Consider the following 23,056-nt stretch of genomic DNA (forward strand, 5'->3'; position numbering starts at 1 on the left):
CCGGTAATTGTCCCTTGAATTAGGCAAGATGTGTCCTTCCAAAGAGGGCATGCTGCCATAGTGAGGCTAGCCCCGGGGCTGCACTGCTCATTTATTCTTGTCTAGTGTGTATCCTTTAAGAACCCATTTTCTGCATTGGCAAAGCTAAGATGGAGTTTTTACATGGTGCTTTACTAAGAACTAAAAGAAGATAAAATAGGAACCAGTACAGACATTTATAATAAGGTTTTCTGCCATTTGGATCATAGCCCTTGCCCTTTGCCACAGCACTGGGCACTATCCCGCAGAGATTATGGGTAGAAGAAATAAGTCAGGGACAGTTTGGGTGGCAAATGGCGCTGATGGCTCCCCTCCCCTGCTCCAGTCACCTTCAGGAAAGCCTGAATGGTTCTTTACGGGCTCCTCTTCCCTGTCTCTCCACCCATCTAGGCAACTGCCAGAGAGCCCATTAATAATCCACCATCCCAAGTGCTCCTTTTATTTCCATCATAACTGTCAAAGCTCTAAGTGAGGCTGTCATGACTCAACCAATTCTCTAATACTGATTCAGCTTTTGTGCCTCATTTCTTAACTGATTTGAAACAAAGAAAATATGTCTCTGGTTTAGCACCTGGTTCACTTTTTTCTACCAAAGCCTCAATGTCCATGTGGGGTGGACAACCTTTCCAAACCTAGCTTTCCATTTCCCTTCTTACCTCCAGTGCCTTGGTCATTCCACACCAGCCACTTATGACCACACTGCGCACCTTACTGTTGTGGAACTGCACTGCCTCTGAAATAGCACAGACATCCGCCTCTGACCACAACCTTCATGCTTCAGCTCTCCGTTGCACTCCAGTTACATGTCATTGAACCTTAAGACTGTGTCATTCATTCATTCCCTTCTCTCTGTTCCTGTCAGCCCTCTTCATTTTCTACCCAACTGGACTCCACCTTTGACCTTTCCCCTTCTCCACTTCTGACCTTTGATTACTTTAACAACTTGGTCAGTAACCTGGAACCCCCTCCTACCCACCTGGATGAATGCAATTGTCGGCCTTATCTTTCACTTCTGGCTGCTGGGTCCAAAGTGTTTAAAATGATAGTGTACAGATTGAGGCCATGATGATTTCCTGGTCTCCAAGTTCAACTCGATCATGGGTGCAGCCAGGTGAGGGTTTCAGCCCTTTGCCATTCTCCTATTTAAATGTTACACGCTCCTCCCACCTTCAGTGCTTTCCCTCCAGCTAATGAAAGAAGCTCCAGCTCCTCCCACCAGCGCTAAAACCACCTACCTGTTCCCTTGGACCGTCCATTTATGAAGGCAAGGCCGGCTCCACTAAGGCTTCCTGTAGAAGGGTCAGTCTCTCCAGCTGTGCTTAGAACCCCACCCTCTGCCTCTGCCTCCCTTCTCCTGGCTTCTTTCTATTAACTCCCATCCAGTTGTGTGTTTTTTTTGAAGTCAGGACCTTATGCACCTCCATATACCAGTAAACTCCTTCACGGTAGTCAAGGGGCCCCGCCCAGGCCCTGGAGAAGCAAGGACTGTTGCTCCCGCCGGCCGGCAGGTGGCCCCCTTTGCACCGGAGCCGAGGCGCGGGTCCCGAGGCCGCTCCTGCTCGCGGTGTGCGCAGGCGCACAGGGCGCTTCCGGCGCCGGCCGCCCGCTCTTCCGCCTACCGGGAAAGGATGCTCCCGCTCGGCTCCGGACTGAGGCTGCTCGGGGCGGGACCTGGAGTTCGCGCCCCCGCCCGAGTTCCTGCGGGCGTCGAGATGCCGAAGGCAGCTGGTGCGACGAACAAGGCCGGTAGCAGGCTCTGCGGCAGCGGAGGGGTGGGCCGGGGGAGGGGACGGCGGGGCCGGGAGCCGCGACCGCCCAGTCCCGCCTCGCGCTGCGGGCCGCCCTCCACCGGGGGGCGCCCTGGGCCTCGCCCCCGCGTTCCGGGCGGGCGTGTGTCCGGCGGCGCCTTCGGCCTGCGCCTCCCGGGAGGCCCCGGTGCGCTGCCCCGCCTCACCCCTTCGGTCGGGAACGCGCCGCGCGCTCTGCAGGGCGCACTCCCACGGGCCCCTGGGGCTCCCGCTGGCAGGTGCCCAGAGTGCCAGGGAGCCCGGGCCGCACAGCCTCCCTTCTCCGGGAGGGACGCCCTGCGCGCGGTCCGCTCGGTGTGTCCCAGCGACCGGCCTTCCCTGCCCCGCTGCAGCCCGAGCTCCCAGAGGGCCTCGGCCAGGTGCCCTTCGTCACCTTTACGTCGCCTTTGCCCGCAGGCTGCCCCGGTGCCTCGTTCGTGTGTGCCGAACGGACCGCTTTGGCACGGCTCGTGGCACGTCGTAGGCTTGAAATACCCCCGAGGTTCCTTCCCCTCCCCCAGATTCACATGCATGCGCGCTTCCAGGCTCAGTTGTTAACGAACACGTATTCGTTCGCGCTGCATGCGACATAGAACATGCCTAAGGGGCCTCTGCCTCTTCGGGACGGGAAATACAGAGCAGACCGTGGGAATGAGCCCGCACCGAGGTGTGGAAGCCGGAGCCAGGTCTTCAAGGCAGAAAGTGTGTGGGATTGATGGGAAGGCTTCAGGGAGGAATGATTTGAGCCATGAAGACTGTTGGGAAACCATGCCGAGTGGCCTGAATTCCTCGGACACGGACAATTAATCTAGTTCAAAAACCACAGATCTGAATTATCTTGAAGGTCTTTTTCATCTTTAAAGCTCTGTATTCCAATTAATCTCGTTTGTCTTGGTGAAAGGTGAAAGGGAGTAGTGGAAGGAGCAGCTGTGTGGGGAAATATCTTTGTATCCTTGTAAAGTTGTAGTGTGGTTGTTGTTGTCGTTTTAGGCTAAAAGCCAGAGCAAGGAGCCAGAGAGACCACTTCCTCCCTTAGGTCCTGTGGCAGTTGATGCTAAAGGTTGTGTCACCATAGCCATCCATGCCAAACCTGGCTCTAAACAAAATGCTATAACAGGTATATCTGGACACTGGGGTGGGAGGCATGTATGAATCAGGTGTTTCCTCCCCCTTCCCTGTGCCTTTGTTAGTTGAAAGTTTATCCCGTACGGGCAAGTATATTTTTTACCGCAGCATAGGCTTTTTTGTTTTTAAATTCTAGTTTCTAATGTAAAGTTGTAAAACCAGAGTTTAAAAAAGAATATGCGATGTTTAAAGCATACCAGATTAGATTTTAAAAACCATGGAATATTTTCGTTTTTAAAAATATGGTGTTTTAGAAAGGACACGAAGAAACAACGTATAGCTTAGAGTATTAGCTTGTCCTAGTCCAGAACTGGAGACATTGGCCAAAGAAAGAAGACGTTTTGGTGGAGTTTAATGATCACTGGTGCAAGGAGGGAGAGAAAACCTGAGATCTGAGAGCCTTGATCGTCAACTCCCTTGTGAACTTGTTTTAAATCCAAATAATACAAAACATTGCCGGGTCCAGTTCTTTCATCTGTCAGATGGGATAATTGGACTAAGTTAAAAGCTTTCAAGCTGTTGCCTGGAGCCCAAAAGGTGCCTGAGGAATCTCTGATGGGCAAGGGGGAGGCCAGCAGACAGGGTTTCTGAGTTGCTGTGTTTACATTTGTTTGAAATGGGATTTCAGGGTAAATTGGGGTGTGTGTGGCAGGGAATTCTGAGTGGGGAAAGACGTTCCAAAACCATTGATCTGAATTATCTTGAAGGTCTTTTCATCTTTAAAGCTCTGTATTCCAATTAAAAATATATATTTTGAAAACAAGATCTCAGAATTGAGGTGCTAGGCTTGGTTGGCCATACCCTCCCTTGGCCAACATTTTCTTTTCTTTAAAAAAAAAAAATTTCTTTAATTGATTTTAGAGGGAGAGGAGAAGGAGAAGGAGAGGGAGTGAGAGACAGAAACATCAATGAGAGAGAACACCAATTGGCTGCTTCCTGCATGCCCCCCACTGGGCCCACAATCTGGGCATGTGCCCCTGACCAGGAATACAACCAGCGACCTCTTGGTCCATGGGTCAACCCTCAACCACTGAGCCACACTGGCCGGGCATTGGCCAGCGACAGGGTAGGAGGGCATTTGTTTTATCTCATTCTTGTGGATTCTATGGCCAGGTTGTTCACACGGAAGGTGTGAGTGTGTGGAAATTCCTGAGTAACCCCAGGTGTAGAGCCCACTCAAGCTCACTTGCAAACGGCTTTGGACAAATACTTCTTTCTCTCAGAAATAACAGTGGAAGACTACAGGCAGGCTGCTCTTTATAACGGCTGTGTTGATGGGGGAGTCAGGACTACTATTCAGAAGCAATGTCCCTGATTTCAAAACACGAGTTTAAATTTATTTTTGATTCACAACATCACTTTCTAGCCATGTGACCTTGGGCCCATCTTGATTCCTGTTTCCTCGTTTGTAAAATAGAGATAATATCGGTATTGATATTTTCATAAAGTTGTTATGAGGGTTAAACAAGTTAATATTTGTAAAGTCCTTAAAACATGTTTGTGTGCCCTTAAAATTAGTGTTTGTGTTATTACATTTTGAAAACATTAAAGAGGAATTTCACATAAGAGACAAATCTAGCCCAGTGCTCTTGTTTTCCTGATGAGGAAACCCTAACAGCCCTGTACATCCAGTGAGCTGCGCTGTTCAGCCTTCTTCAGTGACGCTGCTGGCGCTGTGCCCAGCTGCTGACTCCCTGCCTGGAGCAGTTCCCATCAGAGGAGCACCGTTTCTGGTTGCCTAAATCCAGGATACTGCCCAGAATTCTTTAGGCCCATCTTGGTCAGGGGGGGGGGGGGGGGGGTAGATATTGATTTTCTTTTCTGATTTTGTTTTCTGTAATATTTATCATGTTTATGTTCCTCTTAAGTCTTATTAGTTTAATCCTTCATTTCTGCACCTAACAGTTATCAATTGAAAGCCTGCTGTGTGCCAGGCAAATGCAAACTCTTTCACAAAATGTCCTCACTTCCCAAAGAAGAACTCCTTAAGTATGAAGTCCACACTGTTTTCTTTCCAGATCTGACAGCCGAAGCTGTAAGTGTAGCTATTGCAGCACCTCCATCGGAAGGAGAGGCTAATGCTGAGCTCTGTCGGTATCTCTCCAAGGTCTTAGAACTCAGGAAGAGTGATGTGGTTTTAGATAAGGTAGGTATCTCTTATTCTCTTTCTTTCTTTTTTTTTTGTTATTCCTCACCCAAGGATATTTTTACATTGCTTTTTTGATGGAGAGGGAGGGAGGAGGGAGAGAGAGAGAGAGAGAGAGAGAAACATCAATCTGAGAAAAAGACATTAATTGGATGCCTCCTGCAGGAGCCCGATTAGGGCTGGAACCTGCAACCCAGGTATATGTGACCTTAATTGAAAATCAAACCTGAGACCCTTTGGACTGAGGGTCAACACTATAACCACTGAGCCAGACCAGCCAGGGCTATTCTCTCTCTCTCTCTCTCTCTTTAATACTTTTTGTGTGTTTTTTAAATCCTCACCCAAGTATATGTTTTATGAATTATTTTTTTAAAGAGAGGAAGGAGTAGGGGAGAGAGAGAGAAACATCAATTGGTTGCCTCCCATATGAGCCCTGACTAGGGATGGAACCCACAACCTTCTGGTATATGGGACAACACTCCAACCAACTGAGCCACCCAGCCAGGGCTAAATATCTTTGATTATTACCCTTCAGTTATTTTTTAAATATTGTTTTTTCCCCCCAAGCAATTGAAAAGCGAGTTGTTTTCAATTGTCATATTAACCACTAAAATCTGTTTTGTCTCCTTCATTTCTATTGTGTCGATCTTGATTCAGACTGTCCACGTGCTCTACTTACATTCCTTAGTTGTTACCCTATCCTACATTTTCTCCTTTCTAAATTCACTACTCTGCCTTTTCTGTCAAATTAATTTTGCTCCTCTCTTCCTTCGAGTCATCACCACACTAAACAATCTAAAATGGTTCGTATTGTCAGTCATCTTCCTTAGTGAGTCCATCAAGTATTTCTGTTCCTGCACATTACCCTCGTTCAACGGGAGACGCTCATATGAAGTCATTCATACCACAGCTTTGCGCTAGGGGTGGGCATCAAGACCACCTGGGAGTGATTTCTAAAACTCAGGTTCTTGGGCATTGCCCTCCACTTACTGAAATAGAGTCTGCAGTAGTGAGACCCATCCCTGTCTATATCTCTTAAAGCTCTACTTGTATCCCAGTGCTATACTCTGTAGCTCCCATCCGGGTTCCGGTTGGCATTCAGTCACTGATTAATAGGCTGTACCTAAAAATCCATCTGCACATCAGGTCCCTCATTGTGCCCTACCTGTGGCAGGTCATTTCTGGTTTTCTGCCAGTGTGCATGGTCTGATATTTGAAAGTCACAACCCACTTCTACCCAACTAGATAAATTCCTGCTTGGATTTTACTTTCTTTAAAGAATGTTTTCAAAACAAATCTTTTTAATGGTGTCTTCAGTGGTTATGGAATCACAGCACTTGAAAATGTGAAATTTTTCTTTTTGAATTTTCAGAAGTGTGTAACAGCATAGAGAGCAACACTTTTTCTGTATTCTGGAATTATTTTTATACAAAGTTTATATGAAATTGCAGTATTTGTTTTGATAATTAAAAAATAATTTTCACTTTTAACTCAAACAAAAGAATTACTAGAAACCAGAATATTGTACATCTGGATTCCGTATTCATTAAAGGTAATGCCCAGTTTTTATTTTTACAGAAATTGACATCTGAAAGTAAAAGCCCTGGAGAGTTGTGAAATTTTAGTAAGGTGGAATCTTAGAGAGAGAGAGCACATTGGCCAGGAGAAAGTGGTAGCTGAGCTGTCAGGAAAGTTGCAGGCCACCAGAGGACGTGTCTGCAATCACACAACTGAGTTCTGTTTCTAATAGTTTCAGAGAGTTTAGTTTGTTAACCTGACACTGTGTTTTCCTTTTAATCCAGGGCGGTAAATCTCGTGAAAAAGTGGTGAAGCTTTGGGCCTCCACAACTCCAGAAGAGATCTTGGAGAAATTGCAAAAGCAAGTTGAAAAAAAATAAAAGTAAGAAATGAAAAAATATATCCTTAAGAAACATTTTTATTGCTAATGATGAAGAAGCTGCTAAAATAGGAAAATATAGTTAATTGCACAGAAGAACATGTAAAAAAATATGTAGTTAAGTAAGAATATGTCTCAAAAAAGTACATTGAATATAGGTTCTAAAATGCCTGACCCCAAATGGCTTGGAACATGTTACTTTGATTTCATGACATTACAGAATAACAGAGGCGGGACGGTTATTCAAAGATTACCTGATTCAGCCCCTTTCATTTTGTGATGGTGCTTCTGTTATCCAGAAGTTGAGATACACTCAGAATCACACTGTGCAAGATGACAACCAGAAACCAGATCCCTTGACTCCCACTTAAATGCAGTTTATCCTGATTGTAAATTAAAATGGTAATATTTCTACAACACTTCTGGAATTCTAGGCATTGCCTTCTAATCCAGTTTACACGTGACAAGAAAACTTGCCACTGTTCTGTAGTGTTTATATTGTAAAATACTTATGTGTGTGCAAAAATGTTTTCTGCATTTTTTTGAAACCCTTGAGCTTTTTATGAAAAAGTAAGAAAGAATAATCAAGATGTGTACAGGTATACTTCATTTTATTGCATTTTGCAGATACAGGGCTATTTTTTTTGGTTTGTTTTTTTTTTACAAATTCAAGGTTTGTGACCACCCTTTGTTGAACAAGTCTGTCAGTACCATTTTTCCAACAGCATTTGTTCACTTTGTTTCTTTGTGACACATTTTGGTAATTCTTGAAATATTTCAAACTTTTTCATTATTATATTTGTTATGGTGATCTGTGAATAGTGATCTTTAATGTTACTATTGTGATTGTTTTGTGGCACCATGAATCACACTCATGTAAGATAGTGAACTTGATTGATAAATGCATGTGTTCTGACTGCTCTACCCACCAGCTGTTCCCCCATCTCTCTCCCTTTCCTCAGGCCTCCCTATTCCGAGATACAACAATAGTGAAATTAGGCCAATTAATAACCCTACAATGGCCTTTACGTGTTCAAGTGAAAGGAAGAGTCGCACATCTCTCACTTTAAATCAAAAGCTAGAAATGATTAAGCTTAGTGAGGAAGGCATGTCAAAAGCCGAGATAGGCCGAAAGCTAGGCCTTTTGCGACAAACAGTTAGCCAAGTTGTGAATGCAAAGGAAAAGTTCTTGAAGGAAATTAAAAGTGCTACTCCAATGAACACACGAGTGATAAGAAAGCAAAACAGCCTGATTGCTGATGTGGAGAAAGTTTTAGTGGTCTGGATAAAAGAGCAAACCATCCACAACATTCCCTTAAGCCAAAGCCTGATCCAGGCCAAGGCCCTAACTCTCTTCAATTCTATGAAGGCTGAGAGAGGTGAGGAAGCTGCAGGAGAAAAATTTGAGGCTAGTAGAGGTTGGTTCATGAGGTTTAAGGAAAGATGCCGTCTCTGTAACATAAAAGTGCAAGGTGAAGCAGCAAGTACTGATGTAGAAGCTGCAGCAAGTTACCCAGAAGATCTAGCTAAAATAATTAACGAAGGTGGCTACACTAAACAACAGATTTTCAATGTAGATGAAACAGCCTTATATTGGAAGAAGATGCCATCTAGAACTTTCATAGCTAGAGAGGAGAAGTCAGTGCCTGGCTTCAAAGCTTCAAAGGACAGGCTGACTCTCTTGTTAGGGGCTAATGCAGCTGGTGACTTTAAGTTGAAGCCAATGCTCATTTATTATTCTGAAAATCCTACAGCCCTTAAGAATTACGCTAAATCTACTCTGCCTGTGCTCTATAAATGGAACAACAAAGCCTGGATGACAGCACATTTGTTTACATCATGGTTTACTGAATATTTTAAGCCCACTGTTGAGAACTACTGCTCAGAAAAAAAGATTCCTTTCAAAATATTACTGCTTATTGACAATATACCTGTTCACCCAAGAGCTCTGAAGGAGATGTACAATGAGATTAATGTTGTTTTCATGCCTGTTAACACAGCATCCATTCTGCAGCCCATGGGTCAGGGAGTAATTTCAACTTTCAAGTCTTACTATTTAAGAAATACATTTCGTAAGGCTATAGCTGCTGTAGATAGTGACTCCTCCGATGGAGCTGGGCAAAGTAAATTGAAAACCTTCTGGAAAGGATTCACTATCCTAGAAGCCATTAAGAACATTCGTGATTCATGGGACGAGGTCAAAATATCAACAATAACAGGAGCTTGGAAGAAGTTGATTCCAACCCTCATGGATGACTTTGAGGAGTTCAAGACTTCATTGGAGGAAGTAACTGCAGATGTGGTGGAAATAGCAAGAGAACTAGAGTTAGAAGTGGAGCCTGAAGATGTGACTGAATTGCTGCAGTCTCATGATAAATCTTTAACAGATGAGGAGTTGCTTCTTATGGATGAGCAAAGAAAGTGGTTTCTTGAGATAGAATGTGCTCCTGATGAGGATGATGTGATTGTTGAAATGACAACAAGGGACTTAGAATATTACATAAACTTAGTTGATGAGGCAGCATCAGGGTTTGAGAGGATTGATTCCAATTTTGAAAGAAGTTATACTGTGGGTAAAATGCTATCAAATAGCATTGCATGCTACAGGAAAATCATTCGTGAAAGGAAGAGCCAATCGATGAGGCAAACTTCATTGTTGTCTTATTTTAAGAAATTTCCACAGCCACCCCAGCCTTCAGCAACCACCACCCCAGTCAGTCAGCAGCTGTTAACACTGAAACAAGACTCTCCACCACCAAAAAGAATACGACTCCCTGAAGGCTCAGATGATGGTTAGCATTTTTTTAGCAATAAAGTACTTTTTAATTAACGTATGTACATTGTTTGCCACACCATACATTGACAGAACCTGAGAAAGCAAAACCTGGCTCATCCTGCCCCTGGAGGCAGCAGCAGAAAACCTGGACTCCCGACTCCTGCGGGCCTCTCCTCACTCCTTTGCCAGCTAGGGATGGAGAGAGAACCAGGGTGTGTAGGTGGCACCTTTGGAGTGTTTAAAATTCCAAACAGCTAAAAACACAAACGTTAGGAGGCAATTTTTTTCTGGGCAGTGGGCTCCCAGCATCCCCCCTCTTATAAATTCTAGGGATTTGGTTAAGTAGTTCCTGTTATGTAATGCAGAACATAAATTTCGGAACCCACCATGGCCCCCACTTAGTTTTTTAAAAATACATGTGCCTAGAGATTAAAAATTTAAGAACCTAGATTTTTCTATTTAGATCCAAGAAGTGGCAATATAATGCAAAAGCAGAGAAGCACCTAATTTGAAGAAGGAACTGAAGTTCACTATTAGGAAATAACTTCTGCAGTGCCTGATACCCGTGGTCCTTTTTGTCTCGTTTTCTCAGGGACACCCCTTCTTACTCCCCGTATGTCTTGAGTTTAGCTCAAGCCAGAGTGTAGAATTAACCCAGGCCGACTGGGTATTCAGAAGTTCAGGGTCACTGCTGGAGTGGACTCAGCATGGACCCACATGCCTCCCTTAAACTCTACAATTTTCAGAAATCCCCTTTAGTCGGTGTTTTTGAAAATGAAATTGGGCTGGACAATTGACAGAAACTAATTTCTAAACAAGATGCCAAATGTATTAACTCGTGTGAGGAACACACCTGTCAATTAGACTGTATAGTGGCATCCTCTAGTGAGTACATTCTGCCCCTTTGGGAAATCTTGTAAAAGACCAGTTAGTTTGGGCTGCTTGAAGAGCTTGGGATCAGAGCCAGGGAAATTATGGGCCTGGGTTAGGGAGCTATGACCATCTGGAGCTCCCATTTCTGCTGCAGGGATAGGTCCATTATATCTTAGCCCCTCTCCTGGGTCAGCACTAGATACTGATGATTTATGTCACAGGACTCCCTTATTCTAGGCTCCAGGAAGACCACCTGTTTCTGCCCACAAAGGCTTTCTTCAGACAATCCTTATAATTCGGTTGATAAGATTTTCAGCATTTTACAATCCTATTCTAGCTGTGTGCCACAAGGTCCGTCTAGTCTCCTTGCTGTTAGAGTTTGGGCAGGGGGGAATACCCACACTTTGCAGCACCAGTTATAGACTGGTCATTTCTCCATGAAACTCATCTCACCCATGATGTGGTTTTCCTATTGCAGTGACTTTCTCACTTTCAAAACCTCAGGTTTCCCCAATGACACCTTGGGGATTAGAGCACTGGGGAGAATAAGGAAGCAAGTCAAGCCAATAGAACTCCACGCCTTTTGTCCACTTCTTCTAGAGCTGTGCTGCTGATACTGTACTGTAGTTGGTGGCCACATGTGGCTGCTGAACACTTGAAATGTGGCTAATCAGATTGAAAAATAAAAGTATCATAAAAATAAAGGCCATGTTGAAAACAACAAAGATGTTGAACATGGCATGTGATTTAGAGGGCTGGACAGAGGATGGTGAGCAAAGAAAGGAAAATGAGAGGAACAAGTCAAAGGAGTATCAGCACATACATCATTGGAACCCCGAAGAAGACAACCAAAGAAATGGAACAGAAGAGTATTTAAAGGTGTGATCAAGAAAATGAAGAAATAACATACATTTACAGAATGAAAGGCAGTATCCCAAGTGAAACTGACAAAGAATGATCAACCAAGAGACACAACCTAATAAAATTCTCTGATTTAAAAAATAAAAGCCTGTGGTCACCTAGACAAAAAGCTGAAGTCCTGGGGAGAGAGGAGAGACATATGCACACTTACGTGTTTCGGATAGGACTGAATTGCTACAGTGCTCTATAAAATGAGGCAGCACTTTCTAAAATTAAAAATACTACACCTTTTAGCCCAACAGTTCTACTTTTGAGACTAGAGAACACATAAAAGCACCAAAGGCTATGTGGACCAAAGCAATGCAGATTGTTAGTAGGGGCAAAGAAAGGGGAAACGTGTCTACCTATAGGAGATTAATATGGTCAGTGATAAATCCGTACTATAGAATGTTATTAAAATTAAATCATTTAGTTTTTAATCTGTAACTACTGACCTGGAGTGATGTCTCATATTCTATTGCATAAACAGAGGATAATATACATGTATGTGTGTGTGTGTATTTTTATATATAATATAACCTCACTTTAGTAAAAAGGAAAATGTTTATGTATATCAAATTTATATACATTTGTGTGGGCATGGGGAAAGACACATACACAGTGGACCATAATCACTGGGTGGGTATGGATTATTCACATTTGTATTGTTTCGCTTTTGACAATATTTATAGGACACATAAAATGTATATTGTGAAGGAACTTTTAAAGTGAGAAAAAACACAAAAAAGAAAAAGCTCTGGCCTTCAGCAATTAGAGTAGCTTTATTGACCTAATTCAGACAAACAGGCTGGAGCTCCTTAGGGACTTAAAGGCACTGGCAGTGGAAAAAAACCATGAGATCATCATCGTGTTATACCCTGAAGCTGAAGAAGTACTGAAACCCAGAGAAAATCTAACTGGTAATTAATACATTCGGGCTCTCTGTGCCCCTTAGGGACAGGAACGAAAACACCAACTGAAATTCGCCCATCCGCCCATGGAGACGTTGGTGGAAGATTGTGAGCTGCACTTGCACCCAAGTCAGCCCAGACACACTGCACTCTACTTCTGGAGGCACAAAGCTGACATTGACTGGGCACCTGTTAGGAGCCTGGTTTAGTGACAGGTACTTTATGTAAATGCTTTCACTTAATCCTGCAAGGGGGCAGTCAAATCACGTTAGTTCTGATGGAAGACTTGTTCACCTGCTCCTCCCATACCATCCTGTAAATCTTAAAATCTGAAGGTTATTATCCATCCACAGCTCATCTCCACTTTTCCAGTCTGACAGCACTGGTAACTAACTCCTCATTCATAGTGTAAGTCATATGCTAATTCATATTTTAATTCATGTAAGGAAATAATCACAACTCTAAGTCTCCTCCTGCCTACCTCATCTTCTATGAGCTACTCCACATCCTTTATATGAACATTATGCTTTACATTTTACCAAATACTTTCCTCTCATTGACTCAACAAATGTTTATGCAACATCAGTTATGTGCCACTGGGGGTTTAATGGTCATAAGCTCTAGTTTCTATTCTCAGGCTGTTGTATGTTTGGTCATATATTTTTGTGATAACCCTGTGAAATGGCAGGGTAGGTATTGTCCCCATTTTTATAGGTGAGCAGATAAGTTCACAGTTGAAGTGATTTTCTCAAGGTCACATACCTTGAAAGGACAAGACTACAAACTAGGACTTCTTATGCCTAATGCTGTATGCTCTTACTACAGACTATTTGAGATGAATTCCTTGACACTATTTTTTTTAATTATTTTTTTTATCCTCACCCGAGGACATTTCTTCTTTTTTGTTCAGATAGAGTGGGAGGGAGAGAGAGAGAGAGAGAGAGAAACATCAACGTGAAAGGGACACATCGAGTGGCTGCCACCCGCACGACCCTACCAGGGCCGGGGACAAACTGCAACCGAGGTACGCGCCCTTAGCGGGAACCGCGGTCTCTCTGGACCACAGGCCGACGCTCTAACTGCTGAGCCAAACCGTCCAGGGCCCAATAAACCTTTTTCAATGGATATAAAGAATAGAATAATCAAAAGCTCATCACATTAATGAATAGGCTAACTGCCAAAACTTGGGAAATTAATATTGTATTTTATTTAAATAAAACCATCTTTCTGTTTTGTTTTCATCCTTACCCAAGGACAATTTTCTTCCATTTATCTTCAGATAGAGTGGGAGGGAGGGAGAGAGAGAGAAACATGGATGTGAGAGAGACACATCAATTGGTTGCCTCCTGCACAACCCAACCAGGGCCTGAGACCAAACTGCAACTGAGGTATGTGCCCTTGACCGGAATCGAACCCACGACACTTTGGTCTGCAGGCAAACACTCTAACCACTGAGCCAAAGTAGCAGGGCTTAAATAAAAACATTGTAATGGCCATTAAAATTATTTGAAATACAATGATCACTCTGAAAGGCAGTTACAGCATCACAGTATTTATAGTAGAGAATGCAGTAAAGGTGCACATTTGGAAGTGAATATAACATTGTAAAATCAATCCACATTAAGTACCATAAAAGTAACTAGAGTCAAATAATGCAGCCTTGTTTATACATGATTGAAAAGGAAAGGGGAACATTTACAGAGTTTTCACACTTGTGTAACATGAATTTTTACCTACTTTGTTTATAGTTAGTATAAAATGATTGTGTGCCCTAATCCCATCCACCATTAGATCAAGACACTAAAACAGAATGACTCCTTCCTCATTTTACAGTTTTATTCTTGATATTCTCTAAATAGAGACCAAAATGATTGTGGAGCTGACTCACACCTATAGAGTAATTACAAAGTACCATAGTCACATAACAACAAGAGCCAAAAAAGAAAGATAACTACAATTGCTTTACCTTACAACTGCTGATGTTAATGTACAATACATTACAACTAAGTATAGTTTTGCATTCACAAATTGATTTTACCAACCTCTGTAAAACTTTACCAATGAGCACATCTGAGTAAATGGATACTTCCTTATATTACAAAGTAAAAGCAAGCATTTTAAATTTTATTTCTGTGTAAAACAAAGAACTCCTGGAGGTCAAACAAGGAAAAGATGCACCAAGTTCAAAGCACTAAGTCATGAAATGAAGAGTCTGAGGTAGAAGTCAAGCAGTATAATCCACAACCTTTTTAGGGGAAGTATTTATTCCCAGCAACCATCATATCTCTCTAGTAAGATCTTTTTTTTTTTTTAAATGTCTCAAGTTCCAAAAAGTTAATATATTTTTCTAAAATCAGATGTAAAATTATGACCAACAGAAGATACACAAAATTATTGTCTTGTTAACAAAATACACAGTTTTACTAAAAGCTGCTGACATTTATATCAGTAGTAACCATAGGGTGGTCGTTGGTTGTAACTGTAGTTTCCATACTGGTGAGGGTGATAAGTTTCTTGTCTGTGCTGCTGGTAATTGTTACCCCAGGGTCGTCCATGCCATTGATTGGATCGATTGTCACTTGGCCACCCCCGTCTGCCATCTCTACCTCTAAACTGTCTATTATCTTGCAACCTACAACAAAACAAAAAATGTTTTTATACTTCTCTTTTAAGAAAACACATGACAAATCTATCCTGTTGCATGTGACTTCTTTTTTATCCTCATCCGAGGACATTTTTTGCATTTATCTTCAGATATAGTGGAAGGGAGCAAGAGAGAGAGACGTCGATGTGAGAGAGACACATTGACTGGCTGCCACCCACACAACCGGGGCCGGGGACAAACTGCACAAGGTATATGCCCTTAGCGGAAACCGAACCCGGGACTCTTTGGTCGGTGGGACGATGCTCTAACCGCTGAGCAAAACCAGCCAGGGCTGTATTTGACTTCTTAATTGAATACTTGAGAAAAAAAATTTTGAAATATGTTTTTATTGATTTTTAGAGAGAGGAAGGGAGAGGGAGAGAGAGATAGAAACATCAATGAAGGAGAAACATCAGTCAGCTGCCTCCTGCACACCCACACTGGGCATGTGCCCTGACCGGGAATTGAACCGGCAACCTCTTGCACATGGATCAATGTTCAAACACTGAGCCACGCCAGCCAGGCAACATTTTTCTCTATAGAATGTTATAGCACCAGTTATTCAAAGCATTCTTAAGATTTAAATCATTCTTCCAGTTACATTGGATATGCTTTGCAGAGAAATAGGTAGACTGCAACACCAAACCCAAAACAATTGGATAGTTCTGAATCAAACTAAAAACTATTCAGTTATTTAAAAAAAAACAGTATGGTGTCCTGGCCAGTTTGGCTCAGCAGTTAGAGTGTCGGCCCTCGGACCGCAGAGTCCTGGGTTTGGTTCACGCTAAGGGCAGGTACCTTAGTTGTGGTTTGTCCCCAGCCCCGGTTGGGGTCGTGTGGGTGGCAACCACTTGATGTGTCTCTCTCACATCCATGTTTCTCTCTCTCTCTTCCTCCCTCTCTCCCTCTCTATTTCAAGATAAAAATGCAAACATGTCCTCGGGTGAGGATAGAAAAAAACCAGTATGGTAATTTACTCCTTTTATCTATTTTGAATTATTAAATAGAAGTAACATCCACTGTATAAACTTTCTAAAGTGAAACCAAAAACATTACCTTTCTTATGGAATTTTATACGAATTTATATAGAAGACTAGGTTTTAAAGTATATTTGCAAACAAAATTAGTCCACAGAAAGAACATTTAAACACACACACACAATTGAACACTAAGGAAAAAATAACGTGGGTTGACAAAATATTAAAGCAAGTATTTACCAGCCACGTAATTCGTGCCAGGCACTAGGTATACCATACTGAACAAGAACATTGGTCCCTGACCTCAGTGGTCTTCTGGGCTAGCAGATTAAAGCTGTTCTCTCCCAGATCAGCCATCTGCAGTCCATCCTTCTGAAGTAATACATACCAATTGCCTCTATTTCTTTGGTTCCCACCAGCTCTGCTATTCCATTCCTCGACAATTGGAGGGGACGCAGGAGGGCGTTTCAGGTATTCCTGGTAGTCTTTGTCATCTTCTGTGAATCTATTGGCAAACATCTCTTCATAATTTGGAACCGCTTCAGAAGTATCAGTCATTCTGAAATTCTGTACAGTTTTTAATATGTTTCTATTAGAATGAAAAAAGTAACAGTATTTTACCAGTGAAAAACAAAGAAGTAAACAATTTTAGGGTATTCTAGACATTCAATAGAGTATTTCTTGATTACTATAATACAGGTATTGTGCTAACTAGAATCATGGCGTACAAAGATAAAAATATATCATGGACCCTGCCTCCAGAGAGCTCTTAGTCTAGTAGAAGAAACAGGTAAGGTATAAATATAATTGGAGATTTATATTTAGAAGTGAATATGGAGAAATGAAATTGGAAAAGTAGATGGGTCAAATTGGGAAAAACTATTCCAGACAGTTTTGCACTTTTTCTGGTATGCAATGAGAAATCACAGGTGGTTTAAACAGGGAAATCTCCAGAGCAAATTTACTATTTAGAAGGATCACTTTTCTAACAGGGTAGAGATAGACAAGTAAGATTAGACTAAAGGCAGATTACTGTAGTAATGCAGGTAACATGCTGAGGGCTTAATCTGAGGCAGTGACTGTGAGAATAGTTTTAAAGGGATTTCAGGAGGAATTACTGACGATGTTGGGAGGAGAGGGGAGATAGAATACTCCCAGGCTGCTGGCCAAATGATTGGACAGGCTATGGTGCCATAGGAACTACAGAAAGAAGGGTGGGTGAGGATATATACTGAGTTTGAAGTTAGCTAAAGCACATACATCCACTGGGAGAGACAGTTCAAAGTTAATTATTTGGGACTGAGAACTGGGTTGAAGATGAACATGAGAGACATCAGCAAATTTGTTAGTGGTTAATGCTATGAGAATGAGTGAGATTCCTCGGAGGAGGAATAAGGAGAGTACCAAGGAGCAGAATCCTGGAGAACATAGACAGTAGAAGATAAAGACCGGATAGGAAAACACACACTGATAAGACACAACACAGATAAGAACCAGAAGAGATTATGATAGAAGGCAAGAAACTAAAAAGGGAATGGTCATCAGTGTTGAATGGTACAGTGACAGAAAGAACCAAGAAGAGAAAATTAACTGGATTTAGCTATTAGGAGGTGATTATTCTATAGTAGTAGGAATTGAAGCAGGATTACAACTGAGAAGTAACTGGAAGGTAAAGAAGTAAAAATCTACACTGATTATAGACTTAAGCTTTCAGGAGCTTGGCTGAGAATGGGAAAAGGGGCCATAGTTAAGGGGTAACTGAAGACTAGGACTGGTTTTGCAGAGAAATAGTTTTGCAAGTCAGAAAAACCTATTTTCTGATTTGGGGTACCTGTGACATCATGCAAAAACTTTAAAACCAAATCTCCCTCTTATCTGACATCTCCCAAATTATTTTTCTTCCTGTATTTTAACTTATAGTAAAAAGTCTTTGATAAAGAGATGTGATATTGGAAGATAGCTGCTTCATTAGTTTGTTTTTACTCCAAATCGTTCAAAATATGCAAATATTTATACTACCACCTTCATCCCAACAAAATTAAACTGAGATTGTTTGGATGCAAGAAACAAAGGTAAAACTACATGTTTTACCTTTCAGGATACAGCAGTGTGCTTTACTAAATACCACACTTTTCATGTGTCTGGGATTGGCAAACTGCTGTCAAGTTCTCAAATCCAAGGTACGATTTAAAATAAATTCTGCTGCCCTGGCCAGTTTGGCTTAGCAATTAGAGAGCTGGCCTTGGGACCATGGGGTCGCCAGTTCAATTCCAGGGTCAAGCTCATGTACCTGTGTTGCAGGTTCCATCCCTGTCCCTGGTCAGGCGGGGTTGTTCGGGGCAATCGATCGATGTCCTCTCTTTCTCTCCCTCCCTCCCTCCCTCCCTTCCACTCTATCTAAAAATCAATAGAAAAAGTGTCCTCGGGTGAGGATTAACAATAAAATTAATTATGCTAATTAAAATTCGTGCCTGGGTTTCTATAGGGATCACAGAAATCAAGAAAGAGGGCCCATACTTAACCAGATGGGCAATAAAAATCATAAGGCAAGACAAATGTGCTATTCTATTTTTATGTTCTCTCACAACACCCTCCCACAAGTAAATACATTTATCATTACTCATGAGAATGAAATTTAAACAGAATGGTGTTAACCAATGTTACCCCTGTAAATTTAATTAAGATTAAAAAAATAAATAGAATTTTAATTTATCCAAGCTGTGCTTATCCCAGGGATTTGAGGCTGTGCTGTTTAATGTTTAGGTTTAGATGTGTGGTACGAAAAAAACAAAAGCAAAACTTGATTCCCTCAAAAGGGGCAGGTGGTGGGTAGGGGTCGTCAGGGCTGAAGTTAGTGCGGGGGTTGGGTGAAAAGTGCTGCACAGCCCCCTCGTTAGCTCGAGAGTGCGCAGAAGTGCCAGCGAAGGGCTGGACGACGGAAAGACTGGTCCTCTGCCTTCGGAACCGATGAGCTGGTTCCAGCATGAAGAACAGCTTCACAGGGTGTGCGCCTGTCCGGTGAAATAAAAGGGCACAGCCTTTCAGATCTGTACCGGGACATTATTACCACGAGTAAAGCCTCACAGAACTCTGGCTGCCGCGACTGCCTTGGAGAGAACTGGCCAGCGCGGGGTTCCACTGACCCGCAGGTGAACCCGGAGAACTAGCCAGCGGGGGGTTCCACTGACCCGCAGGTGAACCCGGAGAACTGGCCAGCGCGGGGTTCCGCTGCCCCGCAGGTGAACCCAGAGAACTGGCCAGCGCGGGGTTCCACTGACCCGCAGGTGAACCCGGAGAACTAGCCAGCGGGGGGTTCCACTGACCCGCAGGTGAACCCGGAGAACTAGCCAGCGCGGGGTTCCACTGACCCGCAGGTGAACCCGGAGAACTAGCCAGCGCGGGGTTCCACTGACCCGCAGGTGAGCCCAGAGAGCAGGTGAACCCGGAGAACTGGCCAGCGCAGGGTCCCGCTGCCCCGCAGGTGAACCCGGAGAACTGGCCAGCGCGGGGTCCCGCTGCCCCGCAGGTGAGCCCAGAGAGCAGGTGAACCCGGAGAACTGGCCAGCGCGGGGTTCCGCTGCCCCGCAGGTGAACCCAGAGAACTAGCCAGCGCGGGGTTCCACTGACCCGCAGGTGAGCCCAGAGAGCAGGTGAACCCGGAGAACTGGCCAGCGCGGGGTCCCGCTGCCCCGCAGGTGAACCCGGAGAACTGGCCAGCGCGGGTTCCGCTGCCCCGCAGGTGAACCCGGAGAACTGGCCAGCGCGGGGTCCCGCTGCCCCGCAGGTGAACCCAGAGAACTAGCCAGCGCGGGGTCCCGCTGCCCCGCAGGTGAACCCGGAGAACTGGCCAGCGCGGGGTTCCGCTGCCCCGCAGGTGAACCCAGAGAACTGGCCAGCGCGGGGTTCCGCTGCCCCGCAGGTGAACCCAGAGAACTAGCCAGCGCGGGGTCCCGCTGCCCCGCAGGATTAGCCAGAGAGCAGTGTGAACCCGGAGAACTGGCCAGAGCGGGGTCCCGCTGCCCCGCAGGTGAACCCGGAGAACTGGCCAGCGCGGGTTCCGCTGCCCCGCAGGTGAACCCAGAGAACTAGCCAGCGCGGGGTTCCACTGACCCGCAGGTGAACCCGGAGAACTGGCCAGCGCGGGTTCCGCTGACCCGCAGGTGAACCCAGAGAGCAGGTGAACCCGGAGAACTGGCCAGCGCGGGGTCCCGCTGCCCCGCAGGTGAACCCGGAGAACTGGCCAGCGCGGGGTCCCGCTGCCCCGCAGGTGAACCCGGAGAACTGGCCAGCGCCGGGGTTCCGCTGCCCCGCAGGTGAACCCGGAGAAACTGGCCAGCGCGGGGTCCGGGTGCCGCAGCTGCCCCGCAGGTGAACCCGGAGAACTGGCCAGCGCGGGGTCCCGCTGCCCCGCAGGTGAGCCCAGAGAGCAGGTGAACCCGGAGAACTGGCCAGCGCGGGGTTCCGCTGCCCCGCAGGTGAACCCGGAGAACTGGCCAGCGCGGGGTCCCGCTGCCCCGCAGGTGAACCCGGAGAACTGGCCAGCGCGGGGTCCCGCTGCCCCGCAGGTGAACCCGGAGAACTGGCCAGCGCGGGTCCCGCTGCCCCGCAGGTGAACCCGGAGAACTGGCCAGCGCGGGGTCCCGCTGCCCCGCAGGTGAACCCGGAGAACTGGCCAGCGCGGGGTCCCGCTGCCCCGCAGGTGAACCCGGAGAACTGGCCAGCGCGGGTCCCGCTGCCCCGCAGGTGAGCCCAGGGAACAGGACGGTAGGGGCTGCAGCCAGCGCGGTCCCGGCCCGCCCCCAAGGCTGTGGCAGATTCGCTCCCTCCGGAAGCACCTTAGCTGTCCAGGCGCGAAGGCCACTGGAGGCCATGAAGGGTCCGGGGCTTCCGATCTCGCGAAGGCGCCCGGACCTGGAGCCGCAGACCGAGGACCCCTCGCCCCCGCTCGGCTCGGCGATTCCCTCCTCCCTGGCGCCATAACGGGCAACTCACCCGCCCCGCGCCGGCTACTCCGCTCGGGCCGAGCCGGCGGAGCACGCAGGAAACCCACCTCTGGCCCACGGCTCGTCGGTTCAGCCCCACGGCGCCTCGCTTCTCCCAGGTGACGGAGCCACCGCTGTCAGAAGCCGACAACCCGCCGACTTCCGCTTCCGGCGGGCTTCCAGAGGCGGGTCCGTCGAGTCTCGCGATAGCTGGGGCGTGAGGCGTCTTCCCCGCGGAAGCGCCGGCGGTGCAGACGTCGGAGCGCGACTAATTGGGGTGACGGCCTCCGCGTGCTCCCCGCCTGCAGCTCCTGAGCGGGAAGAGATGTCGCCGCGTGCTGGGCCCCCTTGCCGGGAGCCGGTGACGGGCAGGCACGGAGGCTCTGGGGAGACGCAGAGACGGGAGGGAGGGCTGCCCGCGCCGCGGCCCCTGACCTGGGGGGGACGCGAGGCCGGAGCGGGTCCTCCCGCGGCGGGGCCCCTGACCGCCTGCCGGGGCGGGCCGGGGAGTGAGTTTCTTCGCCCGTCTCCGGCACACCCCGTCCCTCCTGCAGCCTCACTCGTCAGTCCCCGGCGCCCTCCAGGGGCCTCGGCCACTTCTTCTCGAACGTTCTGCAGGCGTCCGCACGCCGAGCGTCCCGCACAGAACGGGGCCACTTCCCTCCCAGACCGCTTTCCAGACCGCACGCCGGCTTCCGCGGGGGCACGTGGGTGTCAGTATCTGACGGTTCAATCGTCCTCGAGCCCGGCTCCCATCCGAGATCCCCACCGGCTCCCTGTTCCCCGTACAGCAAAGGACACATTTATTAGCTTGGATTCAAAAACTCCAGTTTTATCTTCCGCCCTTCGGCTTTCATCGTCCCCTTACCCGTGACACTGAGACTGCGTGTGTTCATCCGGTTCTTACCACGCGCTAACTGAGAGCGATAACAGGATTTATGCACCAGGCTTTCCCCTGTTCGACTATAAGAAGACCTTTATCCGATGTCATCTCTGCATCTCCTGCCCTGTGTCCCATTGTGCTTCGTGGGAAGGAAGCGCTCGGCAAATGTTTCCGGAATGAAGGCTGGAACTCCAAATGTTTCAAGCCACGTGTTACAAACATTAACCTACAAAAGTGTGCAGGACACCGTGGATGGGCAGACAGGAGAGTCTTGGTGTTGAGTGGTAGAGGAGAGAGCAGAAAGACCCCGGTTAGTTACAATAACCGAATAGTACCGTCCTTAGTAACAGCAGACCCGGGAGGAAAGGATTGGGAGGAGTCAGGGAAGACTCCAATCCCTTAAACCTGGGAAATTGGGACTGAAAAGGGGTAGCCGTAGGGTGAGTTGGTTTTAAAGCAAAAAATGAGTTCAGAGCTCCAAACGATTTGTAGCGTCTGAGATGGATAGTGAACTATCCAAAAGAAAATGTTTGGGAGGTTGTTAGAAATACAGACCTGGAGCCCAAGAGCGGCGATGCCTAAATATGTAAATGCGTGATTCATCCCTGAAAAACAGCGGTTGAAATCATCAGTGTATAGGATCTTTCCACAGGAGAAGTATTTATAGAGAAAAGCAGAAGGCCAAGGCCTACGCCTCAGGAAATACCCAAATTTAGGAGTCAGGAATGGGAAATATAAAGTTGAAGAGAAGATTGGATAAATATGTGGGTAACAATTGAAAAACTCAGGAAAATGCTTCCCCACCTAGTATCAGGAGACAGTATATTTGGAAAAAGGAGAGTTATCGCTGGCCAGCTTGCTGGTTTCCTTGTGACTTAATGATGGCATTATTTCTAGATAATCAGGACTTACACAGAGAAGTGTATATATCTTTTCTTTACATTTATAAATGGCATTTGGGAACTCGTAGGCTTCTGCGAGTTTCTGTGAAAAATTCTAGGTATTCCAGCCAATTTTCAAATGAAACTATTTTTGTCTATAATGTTCTTTCATATTTTATCAGTTATTATATCTCATTTTCTGACATATTTAGGAAATAATCTGTTCCATGAAAAG

At 45.8% G+C, this 23,056-nt stretch overlaps 3 protein-coding genes across 7 annotated transcripts; 2 read left to right on the plus strand and 1 right to left on the minus strand.

The window, feature by feature from the left end:
- The first annotated feature begins 1,649 nt into the window (after nt 1-1,649).
- CUNH15orf40 (chromosome unknown C15orf40 homolog) lies at nt 1,650-16,846 on the plus strand. Of its 3 annotated transcripts, XR_004961465.1 has the most exons (7): nt 1,650-1,781; nt 2,817-2,943; nt 4,970-5,097; nt 6,900-6,997; nt 12,499-12,669; nt 16,495-16,546; nt 16,775-16,846. XR_004961465.1 is itself a non-coding variant. In XM_036277820.1 (5 exons), the coding sequence occupies exons 1-4, from the start codon at nt 1,668-1,670 to the stop codon at nt 6,993-6,995; spliced, it is 465 nt and encodes a 154-aa protein (XP_036133713.1). In that variant the 5' UTR covers nt 1,650-1,667; the 3' UTR covers nt 6,996-6,997; nt 7,957-8,049. The 3 variants fall into 3 exon arrangements, 1 of the variants encoding a protein (XP_036133713.1); XR_004961466.1 differs by lacking the exons at nt 16,495-16,546; nt 16,775-16,846 and adding an exon at nt 12,808-12,989; XM_036277820.1 differs by lacking the exons at nt 12,499-12,669; nt 16,495-16,546; nt 16,775-16,846 and adding an exon at nt 7,957-8,049.
- TIGD1 (tigger transposable element derived 1) lies at nt 7,963-9,822 on the plus strand. The gene has a single exon (XM_036277817.1). It carries the CDS (start codon nt 8,013-8,015, stop codon nt 9,789-9,791), a length of 1,779 nt encoding a protein of 592 aa, XP_036133710.1. The 5' UTR covers nt 7,963-8,012; the 3' UTR covers nt 9,792-9,822.
- Nucleotides 13,924-21,198, minus strand: RAMAC (RNA guanine-7 methyltransferase activating subunit). Of its 3 annotated transcripts, none has more exons than XM_036277823.1 (3): nt 21,126-21,198; nt 16,464-16,642; nt 13,924-15,086 (listed from the first exon to the last, which is right to left on the minus strand). In XM_036277823.1, exons 2-3 carry the CDS (start codon nt 16,631-16,633, stop codon nt 14,900-14,902), a joined length of 357 nt encoding a protein of 118 aa, XP_036133716.1. In that variant the 5' UTR covers nt 16,634-16,642; nt 21,126-21,198; the 3' UTR covers nt 13,924-14,899. The 3 variants fall into 3 exon arrangements, with proteins under 3 accessions (XP_036133716.1, XP_036133714.1, XP_036133715.1); XM_036277821.1 differs by having other exon boundaries at nt 16,464-16,664; XM_036277822.1 differs by lacking the exon at nt 21,126-21,198 and adding an exon at nt 21,068-21,105 and having other exon boundaries at nt 16,464-16,664.
- Nucleotides 21,199-23,056: the final 1,858 nt, after the last annotated feature.

Source organism: Molossus molossus, unplaced genomic scaffold (genome assembly GCF_014108415.1).
Source record: "Molossus molossus isolate mMolMol1 unplaced genomic scaffold, mMolMol1.p scaffold_m16_p_24, whole genome shotgun sequence".
In the NCBI taxonomy this organism is placed as follows: domain Eukaryota; kingdom Metazoa; phylum Chordata; class Mammalia; order Chiroptera; family Molossidae; genus Molossus; species Molossus molossus.

What these genes read in the sequence shown, in the direction of transcription:
- RAMAC (XM_036277823.1), bottom strand. Translation starts at nt 16,633, where the DNA reads ATGACTGATACTTCTGAAGCGGTTCCAAATTATGAAGAGATGTTTGCC. An exon ending in CAAAGAAATAGAGGCAATTG is followed by an intron (nt 15,087 to 16,463) that starts GTATGTATTACT and finishes GTTTTGTTGTAG; the next exon opens with GTTGCAAGATAATAGACAGT.
- TIGD1 (XM_036277817.1), top strand. Translation starts at nt 8,013, where the DNA reads ATGGCCTTTACGTGTTCAAGTGAAAGGAAGAGTCGCACATCTCTCACT.
- CUNH15orf40 (XM_036277820.1), top strand. Translation starts at nt 1,668, where the DNA reads ATGCTCCCGCTCGGCTCCGGACTGAGGCTGCTCGGGGCGGGACCTGGA. An exon ending in CAGCTGGTGCGACGAACAAG is followed by an intron (nt 1,782 to 2,816) that starts GCCGGTAGCAGG and finishes TTGTCGTTTTAG; the next exon opens with GCTAAAAGCCAGAGCAAGGA. An exon ending in TAAACAAAATGCTATAACAG is followed by an intron (nt 2,944 to 4,969) that starts GTATATCTGGAC and finishes TTTTCTTTCCAG; the next exon opens with ATCTGACAGCCGAAGCTGTA.